This window comes from Lithobates pipiens, unplaced genomic scaffold, assembly GCF_037356315.1.
Source record: "Lithobates pipiens isolate NorthernLeopardFrog02 unplaced genomic scaffold, aLitPip1_a1.2 Scaffold_18, whole genome shotgun sequence".
NCBI lineage: Eukaryota > Metazoa > Chordata > Amphibia > Anura > Ranidae > Lithobates > Lithobates pipiens.
The window spans coordinates 382,155,731-382,172,905 of NW_027507758.1; the positions used below are offsets into that span (position 1 = coordinate 382,155,731).

At 43.0% G+C, this 17,175-nt stretch overlaps 1 protein-coding gene across 1 annotated transcript in view; it reads right to left on the reverse strand.

Annotated features, from left to right (window-relative positions):
- CSMD1 (CUB and Sushi multiple domains 1) overlaps positions 1-17,175 on the reverse strand; it is a 2,539,710-nt gene that overhangs the window by 783,368 nt on the left and 1,739,167 nt on the right. The window contains exon 13 of the mRNA XM_077487775.1: positions 2,496-2,678. Within this exon, the coding sequence (XP_077343901.1) occupies positions 2,496-2,678 (183 nt within the window). The remainder of the gene's footprint in view (positions 1-2,495; positions 2,679-17,175) is intronic.

The following is a 17,175-nucleotide window of genomic DNA, read 5'->3' on the forward strand; positions in this document are numbered from 1 at the left end:
GCAGTCCATTTCCATCCAACTGCCCCATAGCAGAGTGGACACAAACCTGTCATCCATATGCTCAGCGGGGATCAGCCGAGAGATTCTGCACTGAGCAGGTGGATTCCGCTTGGACGGATCCGCCTCGTGTGAAAGGGGTCTTTTGCATACATCTAAAGCAGTGTTTCTTTTTTAAATATAAACAAATTATCAATTATTAGCTTCTGTGTATTTTAATTTTAATTGCTACATGTGTATCATTCTGTCATTATGTGACTTAAATTTCAGACACAAATGTTAGATTTCTATTGTATGACTATATTATCTATAATATCATTAGAGTATTATTCACTTTTGAGCTATGATAATGAGAAATATTAGATAGTAAAAGATTCAGCAGACTCTTATGCCCCATACACATGGTTGGACATTCTGACCACAAAATCCGATTTTTTTCTGATGGATTTTGGCCGCAACTTGTCTTGCATACACACGGTCGCACAAAGTTGTCGGAAAATCTGATCGTTCAGAATGCGGTGACGTACAAAACATATGATGAGACTACGTAGAGGCCAGTAGCTTTTGTCTCCAAATCTTTTCTGAGCATGCGTGGCACTTTGTGTGTCGGAATTCTCTACACGCGATCAGAAAAAGTCAGATCTGATTTTGTTGTCAGAAAATTTTAGATCCAGCTCTCAAACTTTTTCCATCGGAAATTCCGACAGAAAAAGTCCGATAGAGTCCATATACGATTGGATTTTCGGACAACATAACCCGATCAGACTTTTTCCGTCGGAATTGCCAACCGTGTGTGTATGGCGCATTAGAGCCTCTAAAAACATGGTTATCATACTTCTAAAGAAAGTTTTCCTATCATACTAGAAAAGAAAGATGGGCACTTAAACTATGCTTTATGAAAGCTTTATAAATGCCTGGCTAGCAGTTAAATACTCTACCATCTGATTACCAGCAAGCATGCAAGACTTAGGGAACTGCTTATGCACATTCAGCATAGCTCAGCCAGTTTACCCTGTTTCCTATGTGTTTCAGTAACAGCACTTAATGCTGTCATGTTGTTTGTAGTCAACCAAACTACACAGTTATGTTTACTTTAAGTACATTTAAAGAACTTATTTATTCTTAAATTATTACATAGCCTAGAATGAAAAAATCTATCTAGCTATTATTTTGCACTTTTACCCTATATACTATATTGTAACTATAATATAGTTACACTTTTGTGAAACTGCCATGTAGTTGCTATAACCTAAATTATAAATGTAACTGTAAAAATATCATTTATTATTGTAACAACTTTGTTTTGTAAATGATCCAATAAAGAATAACGCTATAGTAATTATGCTAAACACTACTTATACTTAATTGGGCTGATTTACAATAAAAAAGATAATGCGGGGGGGGTACTAAAACTGGAGCTTACAAAATCTGGTTCAGTTCTGCATCAGCTTACTTACAGGTTTTATTGTCAAAGCTTAATTGAACAAGCTGAAGTTAGAAGCTAATTGGCTACCATGCACAGCTGCAGCAGATTCTGAGTGCTCCAGTTTTGGTAAATTCCCCCCATAGTTCACTTAAATTGCCCTCACACATAAAGCCTGCTTGGCTGATCTAGAGAAATCAATAGATTTTCCGATCCACACCTAGCAGCATGGATGGAGGAATCTGCCTCTGCCGCTGAGCTTTTGTATTGCGACACCAGGCACCCATGGCTGTCAAAATATCTGAACAGTAATACTGGCTGATTGGTTGCAGTCACTGTTCAACTAACTTTTTTCAGCCTGGCTCCTTAGATTTTTTTCAAATTTTTTGACAACTTACCAGAACTGGCTGAAATTCAAGCCATGTATGGCCTGCCTTAAGCTGGCCAAAGATTGATCAAAATGAAATTCCTTTAGCATGGACTGGATGCATTTTAGTCCATGCATGGTCATATCTATTTAGCAGAAGTTGATAATTAGAGCAACATCTGTCAAACAGGATTGTTGGACATTTTTTCTCAATGAGCCTGCTGCAGCCAATTGGCTGATCAGTTTATTCTGACAGCAGAGAGCCCCGCTGTCAGAATACAGTGTCCCAGTGGGGAGGCTTCCTCTATTCACCTTGCTTGTGTGGATGGAAGAAATTATTCTTTTTTTTTCATTCAGCATGCTGTCTGGTCGGGAACAAAAAAAAAAAACTCCTCCATGCTCAATTTTAGTTTAAAAAAAAGCTTTTTTCACTTCAAGCATCAAATAAAATTTTTTTTTTTTTTATTTCTCTTCATATGATTTGGTATCCATCATGAAAACAACTTCTTCTGACAAAGTAAATAAACCTGAGCAACTTAACATTATGTATGGATAGTGCACTAGCCTGGTAATAATCACCCTATCAAATGATTTGTCCTTTTGGGAAGATACTGATTTTGAATCTTATTTGTCCTTTCAGAAGCTTCAATCAAATAATGGCAATGAATAGCTGTGTAATTTTACCAATATACAACTAAGAAAACTTACAGACACAACTTGGCTTATTTCCAGACCATTGATTATTTTGTTGACATGTGATTGTTTTTTCTCCAACAAGTTCAAAAGCTGCTTGACATTCAAATGTTAGTATGTCTCCATGGAGGAAGCTGCTGCCATTTCTTTTCCCATATACTGAAATTCCTGGGTCCCCACAACCACCCTTGTCAATTTCTGAAAAAAAGAAACAAGGTAAACACTGCAAATAAATAACACATATAACATAGAAACATTAAATCATCATACTATATTAGAAAATAAATAGAACAAGTACAATAAGTCTGAAAATAGTGCTTGAAACACAAATTTATAAATGCATACATGAATTGTACACAACTTGACATATTCTAGTATGACATCGTTCATAATTTTGTTTGCCAAATTTAACTCATATAATGGTACCTCTTAGCCCTTGTACACACGGTCGGACATTTCGACAACAAAATCCATCGGATTTTGTGCGACGGATTTTGTCCAAAACTTGTGTTGCATACACACGGTCCGACAAAGTTGTCTGAAAATCCGATTGTACACAACGTGATGATGTTATTTCATTAGGATGGGACTACGTTCAGGCTAGTAGCCAATAGCTTTGGTCTAGAAATTTGATCTGAGCATGCGTGGCACTTTGTCCGATCGGAATTCTCTACACACAATCGGACAAAGTCTGATCGGATCATGTTGTCGGAAAGTTTTATAGCCCAACTCTAAAACTTTCTCCGTCGGATATTCCGATGGAAACAGTCCAGTGGAGCCCACACACAGTCAGATTATCTGACAACGCGGTCCGAACTGACATTTTCCGTCGGAATGTCCGATCGTGTGTACAAGGGCTTAAACTTCTTAAAGGAGAAGTCCAGCCTGAGCTTTTTAGGCTGGGCTTCTTCTAAGGTTCACAGGAGTGCAATCGTTTTGCACTCCTGTGACCGGGTTTCAGCGGAGAGTGGTCTGAAGTGCGCTCTCCACTGATGTTACTGCCATCGGTCGAGGCAGCACGTCATTGCGACTTCCCAAGTCTGGATCCTCCAGCTGCTTTGATTGATGGCAGTCTCAGCATATCAGTGAATGGCTGAGATGGCCTCTCCCCACCCCTCCACAGCTCATCGTTCCGATGAGCATGGAGAAGCAGACCAGAAGGGACGCTGACTGACGTTCAGTATTGCTCTTCTCGGGGAGGAGTGAGAACTGAGCCATTGGGGAGTTCGGTGGCATGGTTCTCAGTGCAGAGACAGCGCAGACAGCTGCAACATTGGTCTGATGCTCCATCCACCAAGGTAAGTATGATTAGCAAAAACAAAACAAAACACACTTCTCTTTTAAGTTGTTGGATAGCACAAATTTGCTATATAACTTGTTTAGAACCAATTATAATGAAACTAGATCTAGACAGTTTGGAAAATATTGACCTAAGCAGCTAGATCTAAAAAAGCATGATAGCTCGTGTCTACCTTTCTCTACTTAAAGTTTATCATATAAATGTACTCACCGAGGCCAAGATCGCAGAGAGGCAGAGAGCGGTCACTGTTGCAACTCGGCTCAGACCACCCCTGAAGGTGGCACAGGGGGTGGTTGCACCAAGAGGCACAAGCTACCAGTAGGACAGTCACTTGCTAGTAGATCAGCAGGTAGCCTGAGCAGAGCTGAAAGGTGATGTCCCGTGGGAAGGTCCAGAAGCAATGGTAGCAAGTCCGTAAGGCAAAGGCAGAATCCAGGAGACAGACCAGGGGTCAAACACAGTCCAGATCAGAAGACAACAAGTACCAGGAATTCTGAGACAGAAGGATAATCCAAGACAAGCCAGGGGTCCAACACAGCAGATAGCAGGTAAGTCCAGATGCAGGCTGAGGGTCAAACACGTTCAGAAAGCGGGAGTCCAAGGTCAAGCCAGAGGTCGGGTCAGGAGAAGATCAGCGAGGTCGATGAGGCAATCCGGGTCACAACGGGTAATAGAGATCACAGGAACAGACATGGGAAACACAGGAAGCTGAAGACAAACCAGCAGTGTGTTTGGATGATCTCACTTCCTTTATAGGTCAGCGAGGGGTCACACCCTGTGTGTGTGTGCTTGTGTGCTTTAGTTTATTCCTATTGCACACAGCTGTGCACCAGATCGCTTTACCCGTGCGCGTCCTATGACAGTGCCCCCCCGAGGGGCGGCCTCCGGACTCCCAAGCTAGCCATCAATTCCGGATGTTGCTGATGGAATGTCTTTATTAATTTGGGAGCGTGAAGGCTCTTGGATGGTTCCCAGGAGTTATCTTCTGAAGGATACCCCTTCCATTTTACCAGGTATTGTATTTGTCTACCGACTTTCCTGCATCCTAGTAAAGCTTCTACTTCAAAATCATCTTCTCCATCGATCTTGATGGGTGGAGGAGGAGGCACTTCTCTTCCAGGAAAAGGACTAGGAACCAATGGCTTCAAAAGGGAGGCATGGAAAACAGGGTGTATCCTGTACGATTCAGGGAGAGCTAGTTCAAAGGCTACAGTATTTATTACCCTTTTGATTTTGAATGATTCTATGAATCTGGGACCCAGCTTGCGTGTGGGACAAGGAAGTTTAAGATTAGTGGCAGATAGCCAGACTTCCTCGCCAATTTTAAAGGTAGGGTTCTCCTTCCTTCCCCTATCATGGTATTTCTTGTAATCATCCTGGGCCTTCTGTATGGTCTCCTGGATCCTTTGGAAATTAGATTGGATGGCGGCTATCCGATCTTGGACCACAGGAACAGTGGATTCTGGGATGGAGTTGGGGAGGAAAGAAGGGTGAAACCCACAGTTGATCCAAAAGGGAGTCTGGTTGGTAGTTGTATGAATTGAATTATTGTAGGCGAATTCTGCATATGGCAACAGGGCCGACCAATCATTTTGAGATCCTGAACAAAAGCAGCGAAGATACTGCTCAAGGGTTTGGTTTGTCCGTTCAGTTTGCCCGTTACTTTGGTGATGATATGCCGATGACAAACAGATCTTGATTTCCAGTATCTTGCAGAGTTCTCTCCAGAATCTAGAGGTGAACTGTGGACCTCTATCTGATGTGATACTGCTGGGGACCCCATGGAGCCTGACAACCTCCTTAATAAAGAGATTGGCAGTTTCCAGAGCAGAGGGGGTACCGACCATAGGTAGGAAATGGGCCATCTTTGAAAGACGGTCGACTACTACCAGAATTGTGGTGAAACCTTCCAAGGGCGGTAGCTCCACGATAAAATCCATTGACACGTCTGCCCAAGGCCAGTCAGGAATGGGCAAAGGCCTTAACAGGCCTCAGGGCTTGATCTTGGGACCCTTGCTACGCTGGCACGGTACACAAGAGGCAATGTAAGTCTGGCAGTCCTGTCTCCAACCAGGCCACCAGAAAGAACGAGAGATCAGTTCCGCTGTTTTCTGTGTCCCAAAGTGGCCGGCCAATTTGTGATCATGGCAAGTCCTTAGAACTTGAGTCCTAATCTCAAGGGGAACGAAGACCTTGTTTCGGGCCCAAAACAGATTGTCACGTTTTTCCAAGGTAGATAGGACTGGGTCATTGCAATGGACTGAGGCTGTTTTGATGGCCGTAAGTAAGTCAGGCTGTGGGAGTAGAAGGAAGTTGTGAAGCGACAAGATCGTACTAGGCTCCGTTACCTGGGAGGACTCAGGGAACATGCGCGAGAGCGCATCCGCTTTGTTGTTCTTGGATCCGGGCCGGTTCGAGATATGGAACTGGAATCTTGAAAAGAATAGCGCCCAACGGGCTTGACGGGGTCTTAAGCGTTTGGCAGTCCGCAGATATTCAAGATTCTTGTGATCTGTGAATATTGTGATGGGATGAATGGCTCCTTCCAAGAGGTATCTCCACTCCTCCAGAGCGAACTTGATGGCCAATAGTTCTCGGTCGCCTACGTCATAATTCCTCTCTGGTGGGGTCAGCTTCCGAGATGCGAAACCCACCGGGTGTAACAAAGCTTTAGGCCCTTGTCGTTGTGAGAGGATGGCTCCTGTGGCTGTCTCGGAGGCATCTACTTCCAGTACAAATGGTAGTACTGGATCGGGATGCCGTAAAATAGGAGCTGAGGTGAACAAAGTCTTTAGTTTGGTAAAGGCATCTTGGGCTTCTTGAGACCACTGAAATCGGGTGTTTTGGCGGGTCAGTGAGTAATGGGGGCGACTACTGTAGAGAACCCTGCGATGAACCTGAAATAGAAGTTAGCGAAGCCTATAAACCTTTGCACGGCTTTCTTATCCCTTGGAGCAGGCCATTCCAAGATTGCCTTGATCTTTTGGGGGTCCATGGAGATGCCCTCGGTAGAAATGACGAATCCTAAGAATTGAACTGTAGTTATCTCAAATTCACATTTCTCTGCCTTAAGGTACAGCCGATGTTGTCGGAGGATGGTGAGGACTTTCCGCACGTGGACCCTGTGGAGTTCAAGAGAAGCAGAGAAAATAAGGATATCATCTAAATATACCACTATAAAATCATCAAGATAGTCTCTGAAGATATAATTTACTAGATGCTGAAATGTGGCCGGGGCATTGCACAGGCCAAAGGGCATAACAAGATATTCATAGTGGCCAAATCTCGATCTGAAGGCTGTCTTCCATTCATCCCCAGCATGGATTCTAATGAGATTGTAGGCCCCCCGCAAGTCCAGTTTGGAAAATATTTTGGCAGATCCTAAGCGCTGGAATAACTCAGGGATGAGTGGAAGTGGATAGCGATTTTTGATTGTGACTTTATTAAGTTCCCTGTAGTCAACGCATGGCCTAAGGGATCCGTCCTTTTTTCCCACGAAGAAAATACCTGCCCCTGCTGGCAAAGAAGATGGGCGAATGAACCCCTTTTCAAGATTTTCATCAATGTAGGCTTTGAGAGCCTTTAGTTCAGTCTCGGATAAGGGGAATATTCGTCCAAAAGGGATATCAGAGCCGGGTAACAGTTCAATGGGGCAGTCATATGGTCTGTGTGGTGGTACACGGTCAGCCTTCTTTTTATCGAAGACATCCTTAAACTCGGAATAGACCTGAGGAATGTGCTGAAGGTGATTAGTGGTGGGGGCCACGGTCATACAAGGAGCTGGAATGGAATCAAAACAATGCTGCATACAGTAGGCGGATGTAAAGGACCATTCCTTCTTGTTCCAACTGATCTGGGGATCATGAGCCTGCAACCAAGGAAGTCCCAGGATGATAGGGAACATGGGAGATGATATTAGATCGAAGCGTAGGAGTTCTCTATGGCCAGAATCTGTAATAGTAAGCAAAGGTAGTGTCTCCTGTGTTACTGGACCTGAGTGTGGCAGAGATCCATCTGCTAAATGGACTAGAAGGTGTGTTGCTTTATTCTGGCTTGGAATGCGTAGTTGCTGTGCAAGGGAGATGTCCAAAAAGCAACTACATGCCCCCGAGTCAATCACGGCTGGGAGAGAAAGAGAGAGACAAAGAGAGTCACATAAGTTTGAGCAGGACCAACACTCTGGTAGTTCACTATACACCGTGGGGCAACTTACGGGGTCTCACAGGACAGCTGTGAATGAAATGTCCAAGCCCCCCACAGTATAAGCACAGATTGGCTTGGCGTCTCCGTTGTCGCTCTTCTGGGGTGAGACAAGGACGGACCAAACCTAGCTGCATGGGCTCCCCTTCCGAAGCCGAGGGACCCGAAGGAACCGGGATGGGCGGATACGGGACAGTGGCCTTAGGAAGCATCCAACTAGGCCGAGGGGCCTGGAGGCATTCGGAGCGCCGCTCGCGCATCCGTCTGTCCAGTTTTGTGGCCAAGTCGATTAATTCCTCCAGGGAGGGAGGAGTCTCTATTCGGGCCAACTCGTCCTTTAGGTTCTCGGAGAGCCCTAACCGGTATTGATAACGCAGGGCCGCCTCGTTCCAGCCGGTGTCAGCTGACCACTTGCGAAACTCAACGGTGTAATCCTCCACCGGTCTTCTCCCCTGTGAGAGAGCATGCAGGGTAGCCTCAGCCGTGGCAGTACGCTGAGGGTCGTCATATAATTGTCCCATGGCCTCGAAGAAGGTGTCCATGGAGTTTAACAAGGGGCTTCTCTGTTCCATAAGGCTATGGGCCCAGGCCTGGGGTTCCTCAGCCAAAAGAGAGATAATAAACCCGACCTTGACGATCTCCGAAGAAAAGGTCCTGGGTTGCAAAGCCAAGTACAAGGAACATGCATTTTTAAAGGCTCTGAATTTCTTTCGGTCGCCTGAAAATCGCTCAGGCGTGGGTACTCGTGGTTCGGGTACTGCCATCATCATACTGGGTGGAGGCTGGACATGAGGTGTGGAGGCACCGCTGACTGAGGCCTGCGTAGGATTTGTGGGTGCCGGAGCTGTGGCTAGTCGCTGAAGCCTGCTGTCGATCTGTGCATAGCCATCCTGTAGTTTCTGTACTGCTTCTGTGAGTGCAGAGACTTGCTGGCACAGGACTTCTAATGGAGAACCCGCTCTGTTGGCTGGTTTGTACTATCATATAAATGTACTCACCGAGGCCAAGATGCAGAGAGCGGTCGCTGTTGCGATTTGGCGCAGACCACCCCTGAAGGTGGCACAGGGGGTGGTTGCACCAAGAGGCACAAGCTACCAGTAGGACAGTCACTTGCTAGTAGATCAGCAGGTAGCCTGAGCAGAGCTGAAAGGTGATGTCCCGTGGGAAGGTCCAGAAGCAATGGTAGCAAGTCCGTAAGGCAAAGGCAGAATCCAGGAGACAGACCAGGGGTCAAACACAGTCCAGATCAGAAGACAACAAGTACCAGGAATGCTGAGACAGAAGGATAATCCAAGACAAGCCAGGGGTCCAACACAGCAGATAGCAGGTAAGTCCAGATGCAGGCTGAGGGTCAAACACGTTCAGAAAGCGGGAGTCCAAGGTCAAGCCAGAGGTCGGGTCAGGAGAAGATCAGCGAGGTCGATGAGGCAATCCGGGTCACAACGGGTAATAGAGATCACGGGAACAGACATGGGAAACACAGGAAGCTGAAGACAAACCAGCAGTGTGTTTGGATGACCTCACTCCCTTTATAGGTCAGCGAGGGGTCACACCCTGTGTGTGTGTGCTTGTGTGCTTTAGTTTATTCCTATTGCACACAGCTGTGCGCCAGAGCGCTTTACCCGTGCGCATCCTATGACAAAGTTGGTGTAAACTCTCTAGTTAATTGTAGCTCATTGTAATCTTCATTGTTAATGATACTGATCACTGCCTGTAAAAGTTGACTTACTTGAATAATCTTGTAACAATCTGTCCTGCAATTTTTAAAAATGTCATAGGCTCATGCTCAGTTCAGCGTTTGATTCACGGCATGCTATGTGTGACAGCATGCCAGGTCTTTCATTTCCTTAGAAAACGGCACAGCTAGGAAGGATTGAGATACTCTGCATTCCTCAGCATCCTGGTTCTCCCCCCTTGTGACTGTGAGACGTCACACAGGGGGAGTGAACCAGTGTATCTCGTATCTCAGTTTATGCGAGAAAGCATCTGCAGCTGTTATACTAATATGAAGGGTGGAAATTACATCCACAGCAGAGACTAATACCTAATACCTAAGATGGCACAGCTGATACCCGGAAGATGATATCATTTATAAAACTTCAAAAAGGTAATAGCAAAGTGGCTTTTACTAAGATTACAACGTGCAAGGCATGTTAATACTTTGTTCTACGGTAGTACTAAAAAAAAAAAAATCAAGCAAAGTTTACTTCCTCTTTAAAACATATCTATTGCTGAATAAACAACCTTCATATAAAAAAAAAAAAATCAAATCTTGATTAGGTCAATTTACTTATAGGCAATGCTAGAAATGTTCAGCCAACTGTATATGTAATTTCTGTTTCTTGCAAATAATTATTTATATTTCTATAATTAACATACAACTGTATCATCCTCTCCGAAATAAATCAGGTTGGAAGCTCTAGTTAGATATTTGAATCTCTTTAGCAAATGCCCCCATCCCCAATCTATCTATCTATATCTAATCTTCTATACACTTCAGCATCACCCAAGTGCTTCAAAGAAGAGAATAATCATTCTCGAAGAATCATCCTGATGCTGGTTGTTTTTGGGGCCATCTATGCTTCATATGTTTTCTGCTTTATATGTGTTATGCAGTTGGAGACCACAAAACTAAATGTATGGGAGTGTTTCTTCTCCAAACTGTACCAAAAATGCCCTCACCACCCAATACTTGTATGGGCATAATGGGGACACTAAGCAAGGGGAAATCTCACAGACAGCAATATAATGTGAGAGAAATATAAACATGTCAATTTTTATATCTAAAGGTGAAAAATAAGTATTGAAAATCCTGTTTTTATGTAATATTCTAATTTACTGAAATACTGAGTTTGGAGTTTTTACTAGTTGTACGCCATATTCATGAAAATTAAAAGAAAGAAATGCTTGAAATATATCACTCTGTGTGTAATGAATCTATATAATAAACAAGTTTCACTTTTTTATTCAAATTTAATGAAATAAATTACATTTTTGATTATATTGAAATTTTTGGAGATGCACCTGTAGAGTTATTAATGCACCAGTACTTACACAACAGTCAGTACTGGGTTTAAAGGGGTATACAAATTTATAAATTCACTTTTATGAGTAGCATGAATTATAATTTGTGGTGATTAAGTTATCTGCAGTATTACACTATGTGCTTATACTTCCTTTTTGGGAGCTTCTGACACCTATTTGGAGGAAGGGGAGGAAGAATTATTCTGAAGAGGAAAGAAAGGCACAGTGGAAAAGCTGCATTAGAGTTTGATAGAAGGCTTTGTTTGAGGAATAGGAGGGTAAGGGCAGTACATATATAAGGGTTGCTGTCTTCTGTCCACTGTGGGGCATTGCCATACAGTTGGACTGAGGAAGTATAACATTTAACAGGATTAATTACATATGTGTTATTGTTATTTTTGTTTGTAAATATATTAAATGTATATTGTATTCAATGTTACCAATTTTTAATTATTATTATTATTAAATCATTAATTATTAATTTCTCTTGATGTAATTTTACATACTTTGTGTGGCCACCTACCCATGTTAAAGTCCTCTCCCTAGAGGAATATATGTTCTTTCAACTGTACATATATAAGAACACATTTTGTGATTCAGTGGAGATTTTATATGATTTTGATTTAAGAACATTACAAATGCATTGATAATACACCTATTGGATTACCATACTACACTATATGGTATTTTTCTTTTTTCAAGATTATTTACCTTCTTGAGCGAAGCACTACAAGGGATTTATAACCAGAGAAAGCAGTGTTGACATTTTTGGTTTACATTGGTTATGAAAAGATTGAGAACTTTGGAAAAGACAATTATAGTATATGGTCTTGGTTAATGAGGACTTTTAATTAGCACTGATTTTATGTTCATGTCTAAGTATTTAACTGATAGGTTAACCTGATAAATACTCTCAGCCTGCTGCTGCTTAGATTTTTGGATCATGAGCTTGAAAATCTCTGTGCAGCATGAGGCATACAGTGCCTACAAGTAGTATTCAACCCCCTGCAGATTTAGCAGGTTTACACATTCGGAATTAACTTGGCATTGTGACATTTGGACTGTAGATCAGCCTAGAAGTGTGAAATGCACTGCAGCAAAAAAGAATGTAATTTCTTTGTTAAATTTTTTTTTAAATAGTGAAAAGTTTATTCAGAGGGTCTATTATTATTCAACCCCTCAATTCAACAGAATTCTGTTTGGTTCCCCTAAAGTATTAAGAAGTAGTTCAGGCACAAAGAACAATGAGCTTCACATGTTTGGATTAATTATCTGTTTTTCCAGCCTTTTCTGACTATTTAAGACCCTCCCCAAACTTGTGAACAGCACTCATACATGGTCAACATGGGAAAGACAAAGGAGCATTTCAAGGCCATCAGAGACAAGATCGTGGAGGGTCACAAGGCTGGCAAGGGGTACAAAACCCTTTCCAAGGAGTTGGGCCTACCTGTCTCCACTGTTGGGAGCATCATCCGGAAGTGGAAGGCTTATGGAACTACTGTTAGCCTTCCACGGGCTGGACAGCCTTTGAAAGTTTCCTCCCGTGCCGAGGCCAGGCTTGTCCGAAGAGTCAAGGCTAACCCAAGGACAACAAGGAAGGAGCTCCGGGAAGATCTCATGGCAGTGGGGACATTGGTTTCAGTAAATACCATAAGTAACGTACTCCACCCAATGGTCTCCGTTCCAGACGAGCTCGTAAGGTACCTTTACTTTCAAAGCGTCATGTCAAGGCTCGTCTACAGTTTGCTCATGATCACTTGGAGGACTCTGAGACAGACTGGTTCAAGGTTCTCTGGTCTGATGAGACCAAGATCGAGATCTTTGGTGCCAACCACACACGTGACGTTTGGAGACTGGATGGCACTGCATACGACCCAAAGAATACCATCCCTACAGTCAAGCATGGTGGTGGCAGCATCATGCTGTGGGGCTGCTTCTCAGCCAAGGGGCCTGGTCATCTGGTCCGCATCCATGGGAAGATGGATAGCACGGCCTACCTGGAGATTTTGGCCAAGAACCTCCGCTCCTCCATCAAGGACCTTAAGATGGGTCGTCATTTCATCTTCCAACAAGACAACGACCCAAAGCACACAGCCAAGAAAACCAAGGCCTGGTTCAAGAGGGAAAAAATCAAGGTGTTGCAGTGGCCTAGTCAGTCTCCTGACCTTAACCCAATTGAAAACTTGTGGAAGGAGCTCAAGATTAAAGTCCACATGAGACACCCAAAGAACCTAGATAACTTGGAGAAGATCTGCATGGAGGAGTGGGCCAAGATAACTCCAGAGACCTGTGCCGGCCTGATCAGGTCTTATAAAAGACGATTATTAGCTGTAATTGCAAACAAGGATTATTCCACAAAATATTAAACCTAGGGGTTGAATAATAATTGACCCACACTTTTATGTTTAAAATGTATTAAAATTTAACTGAGCAACATAACTTTTTGGTTTGTAAGATTTATGCATCTGTTAATAAATCCTGCTCTTGTTTAAAGTTTGAAGGCTCTAACTTATTTGCATCTTATCAAACCTGCTAAATCTGCAGGGGGTTGAATACTACTTGTAGTCACTGTAGATCACTATAGATGTGTTCATTTTTACCCTCCAAAAATCTACAAAATAGCAAAGAAAACTACTAGGTTTGGTGAATATCCAAGAAAAATCAAAGAAATGTTGGTAGAGTAGGCTGAAGGAAAATGTGTTCACCTCCGTCTATTATTATTTTCCATATAAAATGTATACAATCATACAAGCCTTGTAGAAAACTGTGCATAATTTATAATGTGTGTATATGCTACACAGAACAGTCTTGTTTTTCAATATATGCCAGCAGAATTGCATTTAGGAAGTTTTTCATAAGCTCAGCAATGCTTAAGATAATAAAAATATGTTGTACAAAAAAGCATATACGTATACAATATTTAACAATATGTATGAAACATATTGCAGGTAGCCTAACATAATTAGAAGAAATACTGCCCGATAAACTGCCCCACATATATTTCTAAATCAAGCTACTAAACATTTAATACATTATAATACCAATGAAAATTTAATTCATAGTAGATGATGCCATATTATTCTGTAGAGCTGCATTTCAGAAAGTGCCAGGTTTGAATTAAGCTTTCTGTCTGCCCACCAGTTTAAATCATTTTGTTTTGTTGATCTTAATGCATGCAATCTGCATGAATTCTTTAAGTTAGCCAGGTTACATCAAGAGCTTCACCACAGTGAAATATTCTGTTAGACTTTTTTTTATTTTTTAGAGATATGGCTCTGATTTAATGAATCCATGTGGCATTATGTATCAGGTTTATTGCGAGCCCGATGTTTGAGTCGATTGTAAGTTGGGCTCGAACATCGGTTGTTCACCGAACAGTGAACAATATACAGTGTTCATGGCAAATTTGAAAGCTAACGGAACACCATTAAAGTCTATGGGACACTAACATGAAAAATCAAAAGTGCTCATTTTAAAGGCGTATATGCAAGTTAGTGTCATAAGAAGTGGGTGGGGACCTGGGTCCTGTCCCAGGGGACATGTATCAATGAAAAATGTTTTTTTTTAAATGTCAGTTTTTTCAAGAGCAGTGATTTTTCTAATGCTTAAAGTGAAACAATAAAAATGGAATATTCCTTTAAATATTGTGCCTGGGAGGTGTCTATAGTATGCCTGTAAAGTGACACATTTTTCCCATGTTTAGAATAGTACCACAACAAAATTAAATTTCTAATGGAAAAATTGATTGCGGCTGTAATGAATTGTCGGGTCTCGGCAACATAGATACAGATAATTGAAAAAGGAGCATTGGACCCCCCTGTCCATTACCAGGACCTTTGGGTTTGGTATGAATATTAAGGGGAACCCCAAATCAAAATGAAAAAAATGGCGTAGGGGTTTCCCCACAAAATCCATACCAGTTCCTTATCTGAGCACGGAACCTGGCAGGCAGCAGGAAAAGAGTGGGAACAAGAGAGGGCACCCCCTCCTGAACCATTCCAGGTACATTTGTACCCTGTTACCAATTCACATGGGGGAGGCCAGGATCTGAGGGTCCCCTTGCTAAAAGGGGCTTCCAGATTCCAATAAGCCCCTCACTCGCAGACTCCCACAATCACTAGGCAAGGGTTGTGGGTATGAGGTCCTTGTCCCCGTCAACATGGGGCCAAGGGGCTTTGGGGTGCTACCCCAAAGCACCCTCCCCATGTTGAGGGCATGGGATCTGGTACAGTTCAGGAGGGGGCTCTCTCTCACTCCCCCACTTTTCCTGCAGCCTGCCAGGTAGCGTGCTCAGATAAGGGATGGATTTTGGGGGGGCCCCATGCAATTTTTTTTAGTTTGGACACTTTGCAGGCATACTATAGACACCCCCCAAGCATGATATTTAAAGGAATATTTCATTTTTATTGTTTCACTTTAAGCATTAAAAAATCAATACTCAAAAAAATGGCCATTTAAAAAAAAATTGCATTGATACATGTCCCCTCAAGCAGGACTCGGGTCCTCAAACACTTTTTATGACAATAACTTGCATATAAGCCTTTACAATTAGCACTTTTGATTATTCATTTTCATATCCCATAGATTTTTTGGAGCTTTCTATATGGAAGAAATGTACCCAGCGTTTCTCCCTGGCCTCCTCATGTTCACCATTATTAAATGTATTGTTTAATCCTGACATTCCAGACAGCCTGTCTTACTCTCGCATGCTCCCCTGGACACGTGCTGGTATCTTCCAGCTCCGTAATTTGGTACACCCACTTACTCATTCGCTTCTGTCTTTCGCTGACATCCAAAGTAAATTTCAGGTCCCCAAAGGTCTATTTTACTGCTATCTTCAAATCAGACACTACTTTAGCTCCAAAAATCCCACTCTTACCCTGAACAACCCTACCCCTTTTGAGCTTCTTTGTTCCCAAGGCCCATACCAAATGTGACTCATCTCCAAGATTTACAAATACCTACAGGCCTCTCCCTCTCTTTCTGGCCCTGGTCACCTCTATATGCACAAGTGGTCGCGGCTTATTGGCCAGACCATTACTACCCCCCAATGGCTGAAAATTTGGGAGGTAGCCTCTAAATCATCTCGATGTGTAGAACAAAAGGAGACAATCTATAAAATTCGAATGTTTTGGTACAGGACTCCGAAGATCCTACATAAATACGATCCCGGGGTCTCCCCACTTTGCTGGAGAGGTCGGAAGACTACTGGCTCTCTTTTTCACAATTTCTGGGAATGTTCTGTCATTCAACCTTTTTGGTCTTCTGTCCATGCATATTTGCAAAACCTTTTCGGCACCACCCTCCCACTAACCCCAATCCACTTTCTGCTAGGCTTGCCCTTCCCTGACCTACCCGCAAACGCTCAGAAACTATTAGGTTTTATTCTACTGGCAGCGAAGCGAGCCATACCAGTCAGATTGTTATCGCAGTCTCCGCCAATGCTCCCACAGGTATTACAAACTCTGGAACAGATCCGTAGAAAGGAGCACCTTACCGCTATTATTCACGACACACTGCCTAGGTTTTTCCGAGTTTGGGACTTGTGGGACCATTCCCAGCTTAACCCAGGACTTCTTACAGCCCCCCCTGGCAATGCTCACCCCCTTGAACAGAAGTGAAGTGGGGTAGTTCCACTGCCCTCTACCTATAGCCCGTTCAGGAATCCTTGGTATTCTCCCTCATCCTTCCACCTGTGTGTGTTTCACCCCGAGGTTGCCTCAGTCTGGAATAGGCTCCTCCGGGAATGAGCGTATCCCATATCCGGTGGTTGGCTATGCTTCTTTTGTGGAATACCCATGTGTTTGGCCTACCCACACACTGGATCCTTCCCCACCCCCCTCCTGCTTCCCCGTCCCCCTTTTTCCACATAATGGGTGAATTAATACTTTAGATGTGCCTGTGACCAGATATTGCCTGACCACTGCATTTTTGTTCTTTTTCTTGTTCTTTGGCCTTTTGTCTGTAACATTGTTGACACTGACAATTGTTTGTTGTTGTACTTCCCTTTGTATATTCTCTCTGAAAATTTTTCAATAAAAATACAATTAAAAAAAAAAACGAACAGGAGTGTGTTTGGCTCATCCCTTATGCTACATACACACAATCAAACTATCCGACTCGAGTCCGCCGGACAATCCGCCCGAGTGTGGGCTCCACCGGACTTTTTTT